The 16,747-nt window shown below is 44.9% G+C and overlaps 1 protein-coding gene across 2 annotated transcripts in view; it reads left to right on the top strand.

Annotated features, from left to right (window-relative positions):
* thoc5 (THO complex 5) overlaps positions 1-16,747 on the top strand; it is a 67,759-nt gene that overhangs the window by 30,134 nt on the left and 20,878 nt on the right. For both annotated transcript variants that reach the window (XM_070887902.1, XM_070887901.1), the window contains 5 exons: positions 2,438-2,515; positions 2,863-2,906; positions 9,950-10,049; positions 10,493-10,601; positions 11,897-11,998. In XM_070887902.1, coding sequence (XP_070744003.1) covers positions 2,438-2,515; positions 2,863-2,906; positions 9,950-10,049; positions 10,493-10,601; positions 11,897-11,998 — 433 coding nt within the window. The remainder of the gene's footprint in view (positions 1-2,437; positions 2,516-2,862; positions 2,907-9,949; positions 10,050-10,492; positions 10,602-11,896; positions 11,999-16,747) is intronic.

The raw sequence follows: 16,747 nt of genomic DNA, 5'->3' as shown, positions 1-16,747 counted from the left end.
CAGGCGGGGGAACCAACTCTCACCACCTCACCCCTCACTACCCCCCCCCCCTTCACACACCTCCACTCACACTCTCACTCCACACCCACACACCACTCTCCACTCAACACACACCACTCACTCACTCTCACTCTCCACACACCACTCACTCTCTCCTCTCTCTCTCACTCTCACACCACACTCTCTCACCACTCCTCACACACACACTCTCTCTCTCTCTCCACTCTCTCTCTCCCCACTCTCTCTCTCCACTCTCTCTCTCTCTCCACTCTCTCTCTCTCTCTCTCCACTCTCTCTCTCTCCCACTCTCTCTCCCCTCTCTCCACTCTCCTCTCTCTCTCTCTCCCTCTCTCTCTCCACTCTCTCACTCCTCTCTCTCTCTCCACTCTCTCTCTCCACTCTCTCTCTCCACTCTCTCTCTCCACTCTCTCTCTCTCCACTCTCTCTCTCCACTCTCTCTCACTCTCTCTCCACTCTCTCTCTCCACTTCTCTCTCTCCACTCTCTCTCTCCACTCTCTCTCTCCACTCTCTCTCTCCACTCTCTCTCTCCACTCTCTCTCTCCACTCTCTCTCTCACACTCTCTCTCTCACTCTCTCTCTCCACTCTCTCTCTCCACTCTCTCTCTCCACTCTCTCTCTCCACTCTCTCTCTCTCACTCTCTCTCTCACTCTCTCTCTCTCCACTCTCTCTCTCCACTCTCTCTCTCCACTCTCTCTCCACTCTCTCTCTCCCTCTCTCTCTCTCTCTCTCTCCACTCTCTCTCTCCACTCTCTCTCTCCACTCTCTCTCTCCACTCTCTCTCTCCACTCTCTCTCTCTCTCTCTCCCTCTCTCTCTCTCTCTCCCACTCTCTCTCTCTCTCCCACTCTCTCTCTCTCTCTCTCTCCCCACTCTCTCTCTCTCCCCACTCTCTCTCTCTCTCCCAACTCTCTCTCTCTCTCCACTCTCTCTCTCTCTCTCCACTCTCTCTCTCTCTCCACTCTCTCTCTCTCTCTCTCCACTCTCTCTCTCTCTCTCTCCACTCTCTCTCTCTCTCTCTCCACTCTCTCTCTCTCTCTCTCTCTCTCCACTCTCTCTCTCTCTCTCTCTCTCTCTCCACTCTCTCTCTCTCCACTCTCTCTCTCTCTCCACTCTCTCTCTCTCTCCACTCTCTCTCTCTCTCCACTCTCTCTCTCTCTCTCCACTCTCTCTCTCTCTCCACTCTCTCTCTCTCTCCACTCTCTCCACTCTCTCCACTCTCTCTCTCTCTCCACAATCTCTCTCTCTCCACACTCTCTCTCTCCACACACTCTCTCTCTCTCCACACTCTCTCTCTCTCTGACCGAACTGCGTGTGTGAACCGGGGACCAAGAATGGGACCGGACAGCCTTCAGGTGGGGTTGGCGGTAAGTTGCTGCTATGTGTTTTTCAATTCTTTCAGTGTGTCCAGGCATCTGATGCACCGCTTTCCTTGCCTGCGCCGATTTCCTTAACTCTAGGGAAGGTTTTTCAGGACAAGCCGCAAACGCTGGTCTAATCAGAACTGGAGTAACTCTCAGCTGGCGAAACGTCCCTAAATGGCCAGAAGTGGCTGGTTACGCTCCCTTTGGCTGAAAATAAAACTGACTTATAAAATTTGTAACTGAGTTACGCTGGTGCAAATTTATTGGGGAAACTGGAGATTTTTAAGTTAGGCCAGAAAAAGCAGTCTGCTCAAAAAAAATCGGCACAAATACTGGGGAAAATTGAGCCCCACTGACTTTGAGATATTGCTAACACAGCAATTGAGCCATTGCTTGACCCAAGTCTGGCTAAAGCAGTTTATTGTCATATTGTTTCATCAGTGTGGATTTTGAATCCTTTACCTTCAGTAAGAGCATGTCACAGTATTACTGTATGACTCTGTAAATAAATGCTAATTGCTGCACTTCCGCTGTTCTCCTGTCCCGGTTATAAAGTGCACTGACCGATCTGATCATTATCAACCGAGAGGTTGAAGAGGTAATAAACTGGTGTTTTATCTGAACAAAAATGATCAATTTACATAAGTGACATCCTATCAAATGTAATATAACTTATTGATATTGATGATATCTCCTGATTACAAGCCAGATATTTGTAGAAACACATTTATGCCACGAGATAGAACTGTATGGGGACTGAAAATTTGATATCAGCGCTTCTTGTGGAAGACAATTGGTGCAGTTTCTCGGTGCTTTGCTAGCCTTAGATTACATTTTGGATGTAAATCTGGCACAGCAGCTCTGTTACATAGAGTACTCCCTGTAAAATACTGTCGAGGAAAATATGAGCCACTTTTTTTTCCACCTATCCTGAACTATTGTGCTATAAATGAAAGTGGCAATACAAGAAACTGGTGCTTTTATTTTCTCGTGTCAACCTTATCTGTGACGATCTAGATCAAATTAATATACAGGTATTTTTTTCTTTTACCAGATAAGAATCTTACAGTAGCTATTGAAGGAGATGTGGAAGAAGCCAAAGCACTCGCTAGACCACCAGAGGATTCCCAAGGTAATCTTATAGTCGGTGGAAATTGGGACGATTTGGAATTGTACTTTAAAAATAATTTTTGCTTTTATGAAACAGTCAAATGCTTTCTCCCAATGGCTCAGCAAGATTATCTGGTAATGAACTAAGCCCTGCAGACCTAGAGGGTCCCAGGTACAATTTCCAGTCCGATCTGTCAGTGGTTGTTGTATTGGCACTGTAACTGTCCTCAGTGCCCCAGATTAGGGAGGGCAGAGGGGTAAATCAGGCAGGATCCTGCTCCATATCATTGTCCATGATTTCAGTTAATTGTTTTAGGTCACGTCCGTGTTCTTTTTCCTTGGTTCTTAGCTTCTTGCCTTTCTGTGCAGATGATGAAAGTGACTCGGATGCAGAGGAAGAGCAGACAACAACTGTAAGTAACCGTCACTTTAGCTATTCAGTGGATGTTTGGTGGCATTGGTACATTCCTCAACAAAATGGAAAATTCTGCTCCATTGGCCAGCAATCACTAAACCAGATAATGCTGGAAATGCAAAGCAAGTTGGTTAGCATCAAAAGAGAGTGTCGTGTTTCAGGCGACACCCTTTATTCTTCTTTAGGAACTCGGGGCTAGAAATTCCGTTGCGCCCCGTTTGGGGTGATAACTTTTGGGAAGTGAGAAAAGTATCGGCAGGCGATAATCCTTTTTTCATCCCGGGAACTTCAGCTTTCGCGCTCCAAAAGGGAAGTGGAGCACTAAATCAAGCACTACCACTTCTCTTGGAGCGCTAAAGTGTGTGAGGGGGCGGTAGCGGCAGAGCGCTGAAGAATGTTCAGTGCAGTGTTACTGACATCAGAGGCTTCTTCCCTCGCTGAAAGGGAAGGGCCAGTGCTGGGTTGCAAGATTCTTCCCTTTATTTCTGTGGGGCCACTGGACCTGCGCAACTTCCATTATAGCCCCAAGCACTCTGAGAGTGGAGGGCTGAGCAATCGCGCAGCTATGCACCGTCGAAAACAATCAGCAGGCATCAGACTGGTGCGAAGAATAAAGTTTGCCCTACCTGACCACCACGACCTTTATCGCTCCCCAAGCGGCCAGCCAAGGTGACAACGCCTCCTGTTTCTGCCCGGCGGTGCAGCAGGGAGCGGGTGCGAATAACACATCCTGGGCAGTAACGGGGCGCTGCTCACCTGATGACGTCAAGATCTATGGGACGCAAAAGAGCGAGGCGATAAGTGTTAGCGCCAGCACAAAACCGCCAGGGAAGTTGGCGGGCGACGTTGAATCCGCTGCGCGTGGTCGGTAACCCCTTAGATTCCCCGTTACCGCCCCTCGCAGGCACTAACTGGAGTTGCAAAGCAGCTGAATTTCTCCCCCTAGAACCTTAAAGTTTAAAAAGTTGGACAGGGTTGAAGGAAGCTTGGTCAAAAAGGTGGCTTTTAAGGACAGCTTTCAAGGTGGACAGGTAGTGAGGATTTGGGGAGGGATTTCCAGAGGGTGAGGCTTAAGCGGCTGAAGGCATGGCCTCCATTGGTGAGATAGTGGAAGAGGCCAAAATCCATGGAATGTGGAGGGCGGTGGGGGGAGGGGGGGTGGTTATAGATAGGTAGGAGTGATGCGACAAAGATGACAATTTTAATTTGAGTTGGGGGACCAGAAGCCAACATTGGTCAACAAGGACCAGGGTAATAGATGAGTGGGACTTGGTACAGGATAGAATATGGACAGCAGAGTTTTTGATGAGCTGAAGGTTACAGAGGTTGGATGATGATAGGTCAGCCAGCAAAACCTTGGAATAGTCCAGTCTGAAAATGACGAGACATGGATGAGAGTTTCAGCGGCAGATGGGCTGAGAGTTTGCCTTCGCCCTTATATGTTACAGAAGTGGAAGTAGGTGGTTTTTATGATGGGAAGGATATAGCCCGAGGTTCATAACTGGGTCGAATAGGCCACATCGTTTTCGTTATCTATAACCATTCACATCTAGTTGGTTTTTAATGTCTATCTATGCAAATACACAATGTATAAAAAGCTTCTGGATCATAGAAGGATAGAAGAAATAAGGAGAATTGTTGAGATAGTTCTGTAAAAATCCAAAATTGTAACATGAACACAGATTATTTTTATACACAGGGTTCCAACAGAAGGAAGGGATTTAAAAATATATATATTTTACCTAGTGCTGAATTTCAATATGCAAGATGGGGGAGTCAAAGATTTTTTTTAAGTTCTGTTTTATGTATTCATATATAATTTTATTTGGGATTGGAGGCTATGGGCTCAATTTTCCGCAGTGATTTGCGCCGTTTTTTTGGCCAAAATAGTAAAATCCAAGTTTCCCCCAAGATTGTGCGCCAGCGTAACTCAGTTACGATTTTTTTAGGTTAGATTTTTTATGTGTCATGCGGAGCGTAACCTGATGTCTACCAGTTTTTCACAATTCTGCAAGTTTGGCCAACTCATAACTCTCCCAGGACGGCGTATGTGACCACTCCCAAAAACCTGGGCACTTAAGAAAAACCAGCGCACGTCAAAAAATTGGCGCAGAAAAATGCCATTGTTTTTAGGCAAAATTTTGGAGGGAGTCAAGAACATAAGAACATGCATCATCAAGCTTAAATTTTTCCAACTGAAAATGCAGAAAATGGAAGTTTCATGCAATTCTTTAAGTTTGGATTTTTTTAAAGTGCCACGTCACCACTGAACATCTCCAAACCGAGCTCGAGGGTCGGAACGTCGGCCGGCACAATCAGTCCCTCACCCGCACATGGGCTCGGGGCACGGCTTCAAAAGAAACCCGGGGGGGTTTGGAAGCCGAACTGAAGGCCTGAGAAGCCTTACACAATGCCACTAAGCAGCAAGCAGCATCAAATGAAGCCGGGGGGTGGAGGGGCGGTGGGGCGGTGTTTCCTGATCTAAACAAGCCCATTGCGCCTGCTCAGACCTGGGTGTGGTCCATACTAGGGCATCGACCTTGGGGAGAGAGACAACAAAGAAGCTTGTCCTGCCTGCCATTTTGAGCTTATTACAAAGGTACAATTTAATCACTGGCGCAATACTGCCAATGCCATACCTCGTGCAAGCCTCTGCAAGATGGTGCTGCGGAGGAGACAATTGATTTGACGTCATCACGTGAGGAACCTCCGAGCACGTAGGATGATGGGCAGGAGGCCTTACCCACGTCGGGTATATCGAGACAGGCGTTCATACCTGTATCTGAGTGATGCAGACTGTGTGAGAAGGCTACGTTTCTATAAAGAAGCTGTAACTGAGATCTGTGAGTTAGTAAAAGCAGACCTGCAACCTAGAAGCGTCAGCAGGACTGTTTTGTCAGTTGAAGTGAAGGTTGCAGCTGCACTTTCATTTTATGCATCTGGATTGTTCCAAGCCACAACTGGGGATGTGTGTACCCTTTCTCAACGTGCAACACATTGCTGCATTCGGTAGGTGACTGCTGCACTATATTCCCAGAGAAATGACTACATAAAGTTCCCCATGACCGCCCAGGCAATGTGTGACAGGGCTGTGGGCTTCTCCAGGATTGCTGGCTTCCCAAAGGTACAGGGCTGCATTGATTGTAGCCACGTCGCCTTGCGAGCACCTTTGGAAGATTCCGAAATGTACAGAAACAGAAAAGGTTTCCACTCCGTTCATGTGCAACTTGTGTGTGACGACATACATCGCATCATGTCAATTGATGCAAGATACCCTGGGAGCACCCATGATGCGTTCATCCTACGCGAGAGCGCTATATCTGCCATGTTTCAGCAGCAGCCAGAAGGGCAGAGCTGGCTACTGGGAGACAAAGAGTACAGCCTCGCCACTTGGCTCATGACACCCCTACGCGTAACACGGACGGAAGCTGACCGGGAATGCAACATGTCGCACATTGCGACGCGCAGCATCATAGAGAGAACCATTGGCATCTTGAAACAGTGTTTCCGATGCCTGGACCATTCTGGAGGCTACTTGCAATACTCCCCTGAGATTGTCGGTCAGTTCACTGTTGTGTTCTGCATGCTGCATAACTTGGTCATCATGAGGCAGCAGAAGCTGCTAGTAGAAGACCCACTGCAGTGAGAGTGGCTGATGACGAGGAGGAGGACGAGGAAGCCATGCAACTACCTGACCCTGGAGCACGACGGTAGAGGAGGGCGGGCCGTCGTGTGCCTTCAACGATCGCTCGAGCCTTGCGCCGCAGCTCATCCGTGAACGCTTTGCTGCCTGAAGGCTAAGTGGCAACTATTCCAAATGTACCATGTTTACTGTTTGGATCTGTTCTGTAATGTTGTGTTGTGTTAATGGAACAAATAATAGAAATGATTCTTATTTACTTCAAAAAGTTATGTTAATAATGGAACAAATAATGGAAATGATTCAATTATAATTTAAAATATATTTTATTCAAAATTTTAACAAATGTTTGTACTTAACTTTAATAAAAATATTCTTGTATCAAACTTTAAAGTTTTCAGTTACGATCACTTACATAACTTACGAACTCTAAGATCACTTGAAACTTTAAGATCACTTACAAACTTTTAAACTTGTAAATTTACATAACTTACAAAAAACTTTTAATTTGAGAACAAGTGACAACAATAATAAGAACAACAACAACAGCAGCAAAGAAAGGCTGCACCCATCTCTCCTCCCCCTTATTCTAAGACTGCCCGCTGTGCTTGGTCTTGGTAACTCCGCCCCTCAGGCGATGGCGCAGCATTTCTCGCGTTGGTACCAAGCTTATTCTTTTGAACATCTCTAGTAATGCGCACTTCTTGATTGCGGGTCGGGGGGAGGGCGGGGCTGCAGGCGGTAATGTGGAAGGCCCGGCTTGGGCCTCTTCAGAGGCTGGTGTGGGGATTGGGAGTGGGAGTGGCAGTTGTTTCTGTCACTGGGTGCGGGGTCTGGGCGTGTTCCCTTATTGCAGCAGCTAACTCCGACATTCCCTCCCTCTTGTGCCCTGACAGTGTGTCAACTACCTGCAACATTCCCTCCCTCATGTTCGCCAACAGTGTCTCAGCTGCCTGAGACATTCCCTCCCTCGTGTGCCCGGACAGTGTTCCCATTTCTCGTGAGAGTGTTGTTACTTCTGCCGACAGTCCCCATACCTCATTACCCACCGCACTGATGGTGTCCAGGAGTGATCGTGTAAGGTCAATGATCCCAGCACTCATTGCTATCATCTGAACCACATCTGTTAGATCCTGCACCTCAGAAGAGCACAGTTGAGCTCTCCTTCTCCTCCTCACCCTGGGTGTGGCTAGCTGCATCCCACTGGGACCCGCAGCCTCGGATGGTGGGGAACCATGGAATGTCCCAGCAACAAGCGTACTACTCAGGAAAGAGGCTGGCACTTCAATGGGGGCACCTGCACCTCCTCCAAAGTAAGTATAACAGTGAGGGCTTCATCCATCCCCTCTCCCTCACCCTCATGCTCTTGGTCTGGAAGGTGGAATTGGAAGATGTTCTTTTCAGGCTCGTCCGTGTCGGAATAATCTTCTGCATTCTGGGTTGGCCTCAAGTTCTGCAAAATATAACAGAACACAGACAAAATGGTTAGCAGCAGAGGAAGGGGCAGGGTGGGTGGCATGAGTAGGCTCACACAGTGCAGGGCAGCAGGCTGATTTGAAGAACCACGATGAATGATAGCACATTGCATCAACCGAAGCGTAGCTGACGGAGACATCCCCATGAACCGAGCTGGCCCACGCAGTACTTAACATTTAGGAAAGCCAGACTGGAATTTGCAGGACTTACCCTCTCCCTCGAGTGTGGACCCAGCTTGTAGAGTGGTGGTTGCTTTTCTCCAGGCAGGACCCATCAAAGCAGCGACCCTGTCTTCCAAGGGTATCGCTGGCTGCAGATTTGCCGGGCCTCCTCCTGTTCACGTTCTTTTCCTTTTGTTGTGTGCCACCTTCCTCTCCAAAGATGAAAATATAACTTTTTGTGTCTTTCTGCTGGGTTGGAAATATACAGATGGTCACATTTACAATTGCAATTCCATTGAATAAATGAAAATATTACTTACATTAACTACTTGACCAAGGTCCTGCCATTTCTTTTCCTCCAGACCTCGGTATGATCACCATTGCACAGTAATCTTCTGCAAGTTGGTTCCAGTGTTTCTTAATTTCTTTTGGAGAAACTTTTATGTGACCTCTGCTGGTGTCCAGCTCGTGCCATCTGGCCTCAATCACAGTAACTAGTGCCTCCACTTCATCCTGTAAGAAATTCCTGGTCCTTGAACCGCGTTGCATCTTGTATTGCAGCTCCAATTTTTCTAATAAGAATTAGAGTTCTCACACATAACTGGCTCTTTAAAAATGGCCGAATGCAGGCCAGGAGCTTTACTGGGCATGCACAGCCATAGCAAAAATGTCCTTTTTTTTTCGCGCATGCGCAGAAGTGGGAACACCGTTTTTTTGGCGCAGGAATTAGGCTCCACCCGCAAAGCCACAGGAAAGGTTGCACGGCGCCAATTTCAAAAATAGAATGGGGAAACTTGGTACTTTTTTTTGAGTAGTTGGGACCAGAAAAAACGTGTGTAACTCTGACAATGCGCCAAAAAAGGGCATTGGGGAAAATTGAGCCCCATATGTTGATGGAGGAAAGGTTAAAGAGAGAATCTTGCTATTAGTATCATTTTTATAGTCATATATAATTGTCATCTTTTTCACTCTCCCGAACAAAATACTTCTGAAATGACATGATTATTTTATGTAAAACTGCTCATGAAGCCGTTCCCCTATGTACTCTCTTTACCCAAGTGCATATTATGAATGACCTTGAGAAACAAATTTCATTGCAGTTTTAATATATTTCGTGTCTTTTAAAATATTTTTGTTCCGAATTTGCTCATTACATCAATGAACAGTATGATCCAGGAGAATTGCTCAACCTGGCACTGTGAGGGAGCTGAGTTACTATGCGCTGTTAAAAATATATGATTGCTGAACCAGTCTATTTGACTGTCTGGAATGGTAGTTCAGCTCTCTCAGACAATCAAACTTGGCAGCACCACCAAGCATGTCATCATCAGCATTCATTTTTAACTTAATGCATTTCTTTGTGACTGATTTGTAAAAGATGAGATGTGAAGATTGTCTTCAAAGTTAAACAATTTGCATACTGAAACATATTTCTAAAGTGATCTCTGAAAAAATTATTCAGTGCTTATTAATGTGCTGTCTAATTATTTTAGAAAAGCGTTGTGAAAAATATACGCATGAAGGGAAAGGGTAAATGTTCTTGTGGTATAACCAAGAACAAGTTCTGGAAGAAGATATTTAAATATGATTGACCCCTTTTCTCGTGCCTAATTATAAGTTTTGCTATAGTGTTATGACACTTTCCTTAAGTCTTGAGTTACTCTTGCAGCAAGTGCTCAAACCCCATAATTGCAGCTAGTATTTACATTTTTTAAATCAAATGGCAGTGTGAATCGTTGGCTAAATTATTGATCTTTTTTCCAGAAACGTCGCCGCCCAACCCTTGGCCTCCAGCTGGATGATAAACGCAGAGAAATGTTAAAACGGCACCCTCTGTCTGTTACTTTAGACTTGAAATACAAAGGTTAGAACTGTGTGTGTTTATTGCAAAGAGTGAGACTGCATCAAAGCTTTATGTACTGGATAAATGCTGTGCTCAACATTTAAAAGGAGTGTCTAGTGTTAATTAACATCTTTTTAAAACACTGGATTCCTCTGGTATCGTGTTGAAATTGGCACACTATATAACATCAAAGATTTTTCAAAAAAGATTTGTAGGTTTTGCATTATTTGTGCAAACTGTAATTCTTTGTAGATTAGTATCTTAATGTGTGCCTAATTATTGCCTAATGCTGGAATTGAAATCTTCAGTGAAACATCTAGTATTACTGAATAGTTGTTTTCAGATGGTAACCCTACTTGTGTTCCTAAATATTTTTCTAAACATTCCTGCTTTCCCCAAGTGTGTGCTGAAATACACATTGATCACATTTATAGTTTTTAGTTATCATTTTTCTCTTTTGGCAGATGGCAGTATCCTTCACCTCTATTTCCACTATTTGATGAACCTCAATATAATGACTGTCAAGACTAAAGTGACCACAGCTACTGAAATGTCCATAGCTATCAGTGCAGGGTAAGGGCTGAGGAGAGAGAAACATAAATATTGTACCTACGCTGTTGTAAGTGGGTTTGGTTACAGCAATGGCTTGCAAAAATAGCTGGAGCCGAGTGAGAGGAATTCCAGCTCCCAGTGCCTACTTCTCATCATTAGCCAAACTTGGCTGGTCTATAATTAGCAATACTTTGGAATGCTACAGACCTATTTGCCTTAAACATCGGGGGCTAGAGTTTCCGCTGCGTGCACAGTCGGGAAATTGCACCGAAAATGAGCTGGAAATTGTGCTGGTTGGGTTACAGCTCAAGTTTCCAATAAAAGTAATTTGCATAATCACAAACATAAAATCTTCCATGAACCAGCGAAATTGGGCACCGTAATGAATATAATCATTTGATTTCTTTCCATTAAGCAGTATTCGTTAATGTATTTAAGATGATAAACTGGGCCAGTTTTATTAATACAGCTGGAAATGGGTTTATCACAAAATATAAGCATTTTTCATAAGAGTGTTCAGTCCATTACCTGTGAAGAACCTGATTTAAAATCACTGAAAATGAAAAACTATACTTTCATTGGTGTACTCTAGTCAGTTTCTTAGTAAATTAAGTGTTTTTGATCTGAAAAATACTTTTTAAAAAGGTGTCTACTAGTGCCTGTGCGGCAAGAAAATGAGTGCAATTTGAAGGGCCTTCCCTAACCAGCGGAACATCGCAATTCAGACCTGGGGTAGTGGTGGGGCCTGAGCCAGGCAAATTGAATTGTAAACCAGCGTAAAAGAGCACGGAAAACACAAACACAAGTGAATTTGGGTATAACTCTTGTTTAAAACGCCTCGATCTTCTGCGCTGCTTTGGCCGATTCCACACAGGTGGCGCTGGTATTACTGGCATAAACGAGCGGAAACTCCCCCCAGATTACTGAGTCTGTCACAGAGGATCAACTCGGCTCCACTTTCCTGTTGTCAGGCATGTTAACTAACTCAACATGAAAGAGGCCCTGCTTACCACCCCCTTGAGGGCAACTGATCTTTAGACACACATAGATTTAAGCATTTATGAGACAGGAAGCAGGAACTCGTCGCAAGCAGCATGGTAACCAACACAACTCATAAAATGTCAGGGCATTGCAATCATCTGATTTAATTGGGCTTTCACGCTACATGGGAATATCTGGCTTGCCTTGGATCAATGTCCTATTTGCAAAGAATATTATATTTCACAAAGATTTTGATTACTGTTCATGTTTTATATGTAATTTTAGTGATAATTTCACTCTCTGCTGTGTATTTTTAAAATCTTTTACAATTGCAGAGATCTATTGTCTCCAGCCTCGTTACTGAGTTGTCTGTACCCTGGAGACCATGGCAAGAAAACGCCAAATCCTGCTAATCAGTATCAGTTTGATAAAGTTGGGTAAGTGCTTTCATTACCTTTCACTAGTGTAAGCTACAGTATGTCAATTAATGCAGCATCTCACTCACAAATTTGTTGGAGATATGTAATATTCGTTGAAGTGTTTCTTTTCTGAATTACCATGCTTGGTGATTGTATTTGTGATGCTGTGGCAGGATTCATTCATTGGTTTTTCAAGGTGAATGAGCAGAAATAGGCTGACTGGCCTTCCTCATCTGTCCATCTTGTGATCATCATCATCATCATAGGCAGTCCCTCAGAATCGAGGAAGATGTGTTTCCACTCTAAAAGTGAGTTCTCAGGTGGCTGTACAGTCCAATTCAGGAATTACAGTCTCTGTCACAGGTGGGGCAGCCTGTGGTTGAAGGAAAGGGTGGGTGGGGAGCCTGGTTTGCCGCACGCTCCTTCCACTGTCTGCGCTTTCTGCATGCTTTCGGCATCGAGACTCGAGGTGCTCAGCGACCTCCCGGATGCTTTCCCTCCATTTTGGACGGTCTTGGGCCAGGGATTCCCAGGTGCCGGTGGGGATCTTGCACTTTCTCAAGGAGACTTTGAGGGTGTCCTTGAAACATAGAAAATAGGTGCAGGAGTAGGCCATTCGGCCCTTCTAGCCTGCACCGCCATTCAATGAGTTCATGCTGAACATGCAACTTCAGTACCCCATTCCTGCTTTCTCACCATACCCCTTCATCCCCCTAGTAGTAAGGACTACATCTAACTCTTTTTTGAATATATTTAGTGAATTGGCCTCAACAACTTTCTGTGGTAGAGAATTCCACAGGTTCACCACTCTCTGGGTGATGAAGTTCCTCCTCATCTCGGTCCTAAATGGCTTACCCCTTATCCTTAGACTGTGACCCCTGGTTCTGGACTTCCCCAACATTGGGAACATTCTTCCTGCATCTAACCTGTCTAAACCCTCAGAATTTTAAATGTTTCTATGAGGTCCCCTCTCATTCTTCTGAACTCCAGTGAATACAAGCCCAGTTGATCCAGTCTTTCTTGATAGGTCAGTCCCGCCATCCCGGGAATCAGTCTGGTGAACCTTCGCTGCACTCCCTCAATAGCAAGAATGTCCTTCCTCAGGTTAGGAGACCAAAACTGTACACAATACTCCAGGTGTGGCCTCACCAATGCCCTGTACAACTGTAGCAACACCTCCCTGCCCCTGCACTCAAATCCCCTCGCTATGAAGGCCAACATGCCATTTGTTTTCTTAACCGCCTGCTGTACCTGCATGCCAACCTTCAATGACTGATGTACCATGACACCCAGGTCTCGTTGCATCTCCCCTTTTCCTAATCTGTCACCATTCAGATAATAGTCTGTCTCTCTGTTTTTACCACCAAAGTGGATAACCTCACATTTATCCACATTATACTTCATCTGCCATGCATTTGCCCACTCACTTAACCTATCCAAGTCGCTCTGCAGCCTCATAGCATCCTCCTCGCAGCTCACACTGCCATCTAACTTAGTGTCATCCGCAAATTTGGAGATACTACATTTAATCCCCTCATCTAAATCATTAATGTACAGTGTAAACAACTGGGGCCCCAGCACAGAACCTTGCGGTACCCTAGTCACCGCCTGCCATTCTGAAAAGTACCCATTTACTCCTACTCTTTGCTTCCTGTCTGACAACCAGTTCTCAATCCACGTCAGCACACTACCCCCAATCCCATGTGCTTTAACTTTGCACATTAATCTTTTGTGTGGGACCTTGTCGAAAGCCTTCTGAAAGTCCAAATATACCACATCAACTGGTTCTCCTTTGTCCACTTTACTGGAAACATCCTCAAAAAATTCCAGAAGATTTGTCAAGCATGATTTCCCTTTCACAAATCCATGCTGACTTGGACCTATCATGTCACCTCTTCCCAAATGCGCTGCTATGACATCCTTAATAATTGATTCCATCATCTTACCCACTACCGATGTCAGAGTTACCGGTCTATAATTCCCTGTTTTCTCTCTCCCTCCTTTTTTAAAAAGTGGGGTTACATTGGCTACCCTCCACTCGATAGGAACTGATCCAGAGTCAATGGAATGTTGGAAAATGACTGTCAATGCATCCGCTATTTCCAAGGCCACCTCCTTAAGTACTCTGGGATGCAGTCCATCAGGCCCTGGGGATTTATCGGCCTTCAATCCCATTAATTTCCCCAACACAATTTCCCGACTAATAAGGATTTCCCTCAGTTCCTCCTCCTTACTAGACCCTCTGACCCCTCTTATATCCGGACGGTTGTTAGTGTCCTCCTTAGTGAATACTGAACCAAAGTACTTGTTCAATTGGGCTGCCATTTCTTTGTTCCCCGTTATGACTTCCCCTGATTCTGACTGCAGGGGACCTACGTTTGTCTTTACTAACCTTTTTCTCTTTACATACCTATAGAAACTTTTGCAATCTGTCTTAATGTTCCCTGCAAGCTTCTTCTCGTACTCCATTTTCACTGCCCTAATCAAACCCTTTGTCCTCCTCTGCTGAGTTCTAAATTTCTCCCAGTCCCCGGGTTCACTGCTATTTCTGGCCAATTTGTATGCCACTTCCTTGGCTTTAATACTATCCCTGATTTCCCTTGATAGCCACGGTTGATCCACCTTCCCTTTTTTATTTTTACGACAGACAGGAATGTACAATTATTGTAGTTCATCCATGCGGTCTCTAAATGTCTGCCATTGCCCATCCACAGTCAACCCCTTAAGTATTATTCGCCAATCAATCCTAGCTAATTCACGCCTCATACCTTCAAAGTTACCCTTCTTTAAGTTCTGGACCATGGTCTCTTGAATTAACTGTTTCATTCTCCATCCTAATGCAGAATTCCACCATATTATGGTCACTCTTCCCCAAGAGGCCTCGCACAACGAGATTGCTAATTAATCCTCTCTCATTACACAACACCCAGTCTAAGATGGCCTCCCCCCTAGTTGGTTCCTCGACATATTGGTCTAGAAAACCATCCCTTATGCACTCCAGGAAATCCTCCTCCACCGTATTGCTTCCAGTTTGGTTAGCCCAATCTATGTGCATATTAAAGTCATCCATTATAACTGCTGCACCCTTATTGCATGCACCCCTAATTTCCTGTTTGATGCCCTCCCCAACATTACTACTACTGTTTGGAGGTCTGCACACAACTCCCACTAACGTTTTTTGCCCTTTGGTGTTCTGCAGTTCTACCCATATAGATTCCACATCATCCAAGCTAATGTCCATTCTAACTATTGCATTAATCTCTTCTTTAACCAGCAATGCTACCCCACCTCCTTTTCCTTTTATTCTATCCTTCCTGAATGTTGAATACCCCTGGATGTTGAGTTCCCAGCCCTGATCATCCTGGAGCCACATCTCCGTAATCCCAATCACATCATATTTGTTAACATCTATTTGCACAGTTAATTCATCCACCTTATTACGGATTTCCTGGAGTGCATAAGGGATGGTTTCCTAGACCAATATGTCGAGGAACCAACTAGGGGGGAGGCCATCTTAGACTGGGTGTTGTGTAATGAGAGAGGATTAATTAGCAATCTCATTGTGCGAGGCCCCTTGGGAAGAGTGACCATAATATGGTGGAATTCTGCATTAGGATGGAGAATGAAACCGTTAATTCAGAGACCATGGTCCAGAACTTAAAGAAGGGTAACTTTGAAGGTATGAGGCGTGAATTGTCTAGGATAGATTGGCGAATGATACTTAAGGGGTTGACTGTGGATGGGCAATGGCAGACATTTAGAGACCGCATGGATGAATTGCAACAATTGTACATTCCTTTCTGGCGTAAAAATAAAAAAGGGAAGGTGGCTCAACCATGGCTATCTAGGGAAATCAGGGATAGTATTAAAGCCAAGGAAGTGGCATACAAATTGGCCAGAAATAGCAGCGAACCCGGGGACTGGGAGAAATTTAGAACTCAGCAGAGGAGGACAAAGGATTTGATTAGGGTAGGGAAAATGGAGTACGAGAAGAAGCTTGCAGGGAACATTAAGGCGGATTGCAAAAGTTTCTATAGGTATGTAAAGAGAAAAAGATTAGTAAAGACAAACGTAGGTCCCCTGCAGTCAGAATCAGGGGAAGTCATAACTGGGAACAAAGAAATGGCAGACCAATTGAACAAGTACTTTGGTTCGGTATTCACTAAGGAGGACACAAACAATCTTCCAGATATAAAAGGGGTCAGAGGGTCTAGTAAGGAGGAGGAACTGAGGGAAATCTTTATTAGTCGGGAAATTGTGTTGCGGAAATTGATGGGATTGAAGGCCGATAAATCCCCAGGGCCTGATGGACTGCATCCCAGAGTACTTAAGGAGGTGGCCTTGGAAATAGCGGATGCATTGACAGTCATTTTCCAACATTCCATTGACTCTGGATCAGTTCCTATGGAGTGGAGGGTAGCCAATGTAACCCCACTTTTTAAAAAAGGAGGGAGAGAGAAAACAGGGAATTATAGACCGGTCAGCCTGACCTCAGTAGTGGGTAAAATGATGGAATCAATTATTAAGGATGTCATAGCAGCGCATTTGGAAAATGGTGACATGATAGGTCCAAGTCAGCATGGATTTGTGAAAGGGAAATCATGCTTGACAAATCTTCTGGAATTTTTTGAGGATGTTTCCAGTAAAGTGGACAAAGGAGTACCAGTTGATGTGGTATATTTGGACTTTCAGAAGGCTTTCGACAAGGTCCCACACAAAAGATTAATGTGCAAAGTTAAAGCACATGGGATTGGGGGTAGTGTGCTG

This window comes from Pristiophorus japonicus, chromosome 8 (assembly GCF_044704955.1).
Source record: "Pristiophorus japonicus isolate sPriJap1 chromosome 8, sPriJap1.hap1, whole genome shotgun sequence".
In the NCBI taxonomy this organism is placed as follows: Eukaryota; Metazoa; Chordata; class Chondrichthyes; family Pristiophoridae; genus Pristiophorus; species Pristiophorus japonicus.
Note: the sequence above shows the minus strand (reverse complement) of the source record. Positions and strands in the feature narration are given on the sequence as shown.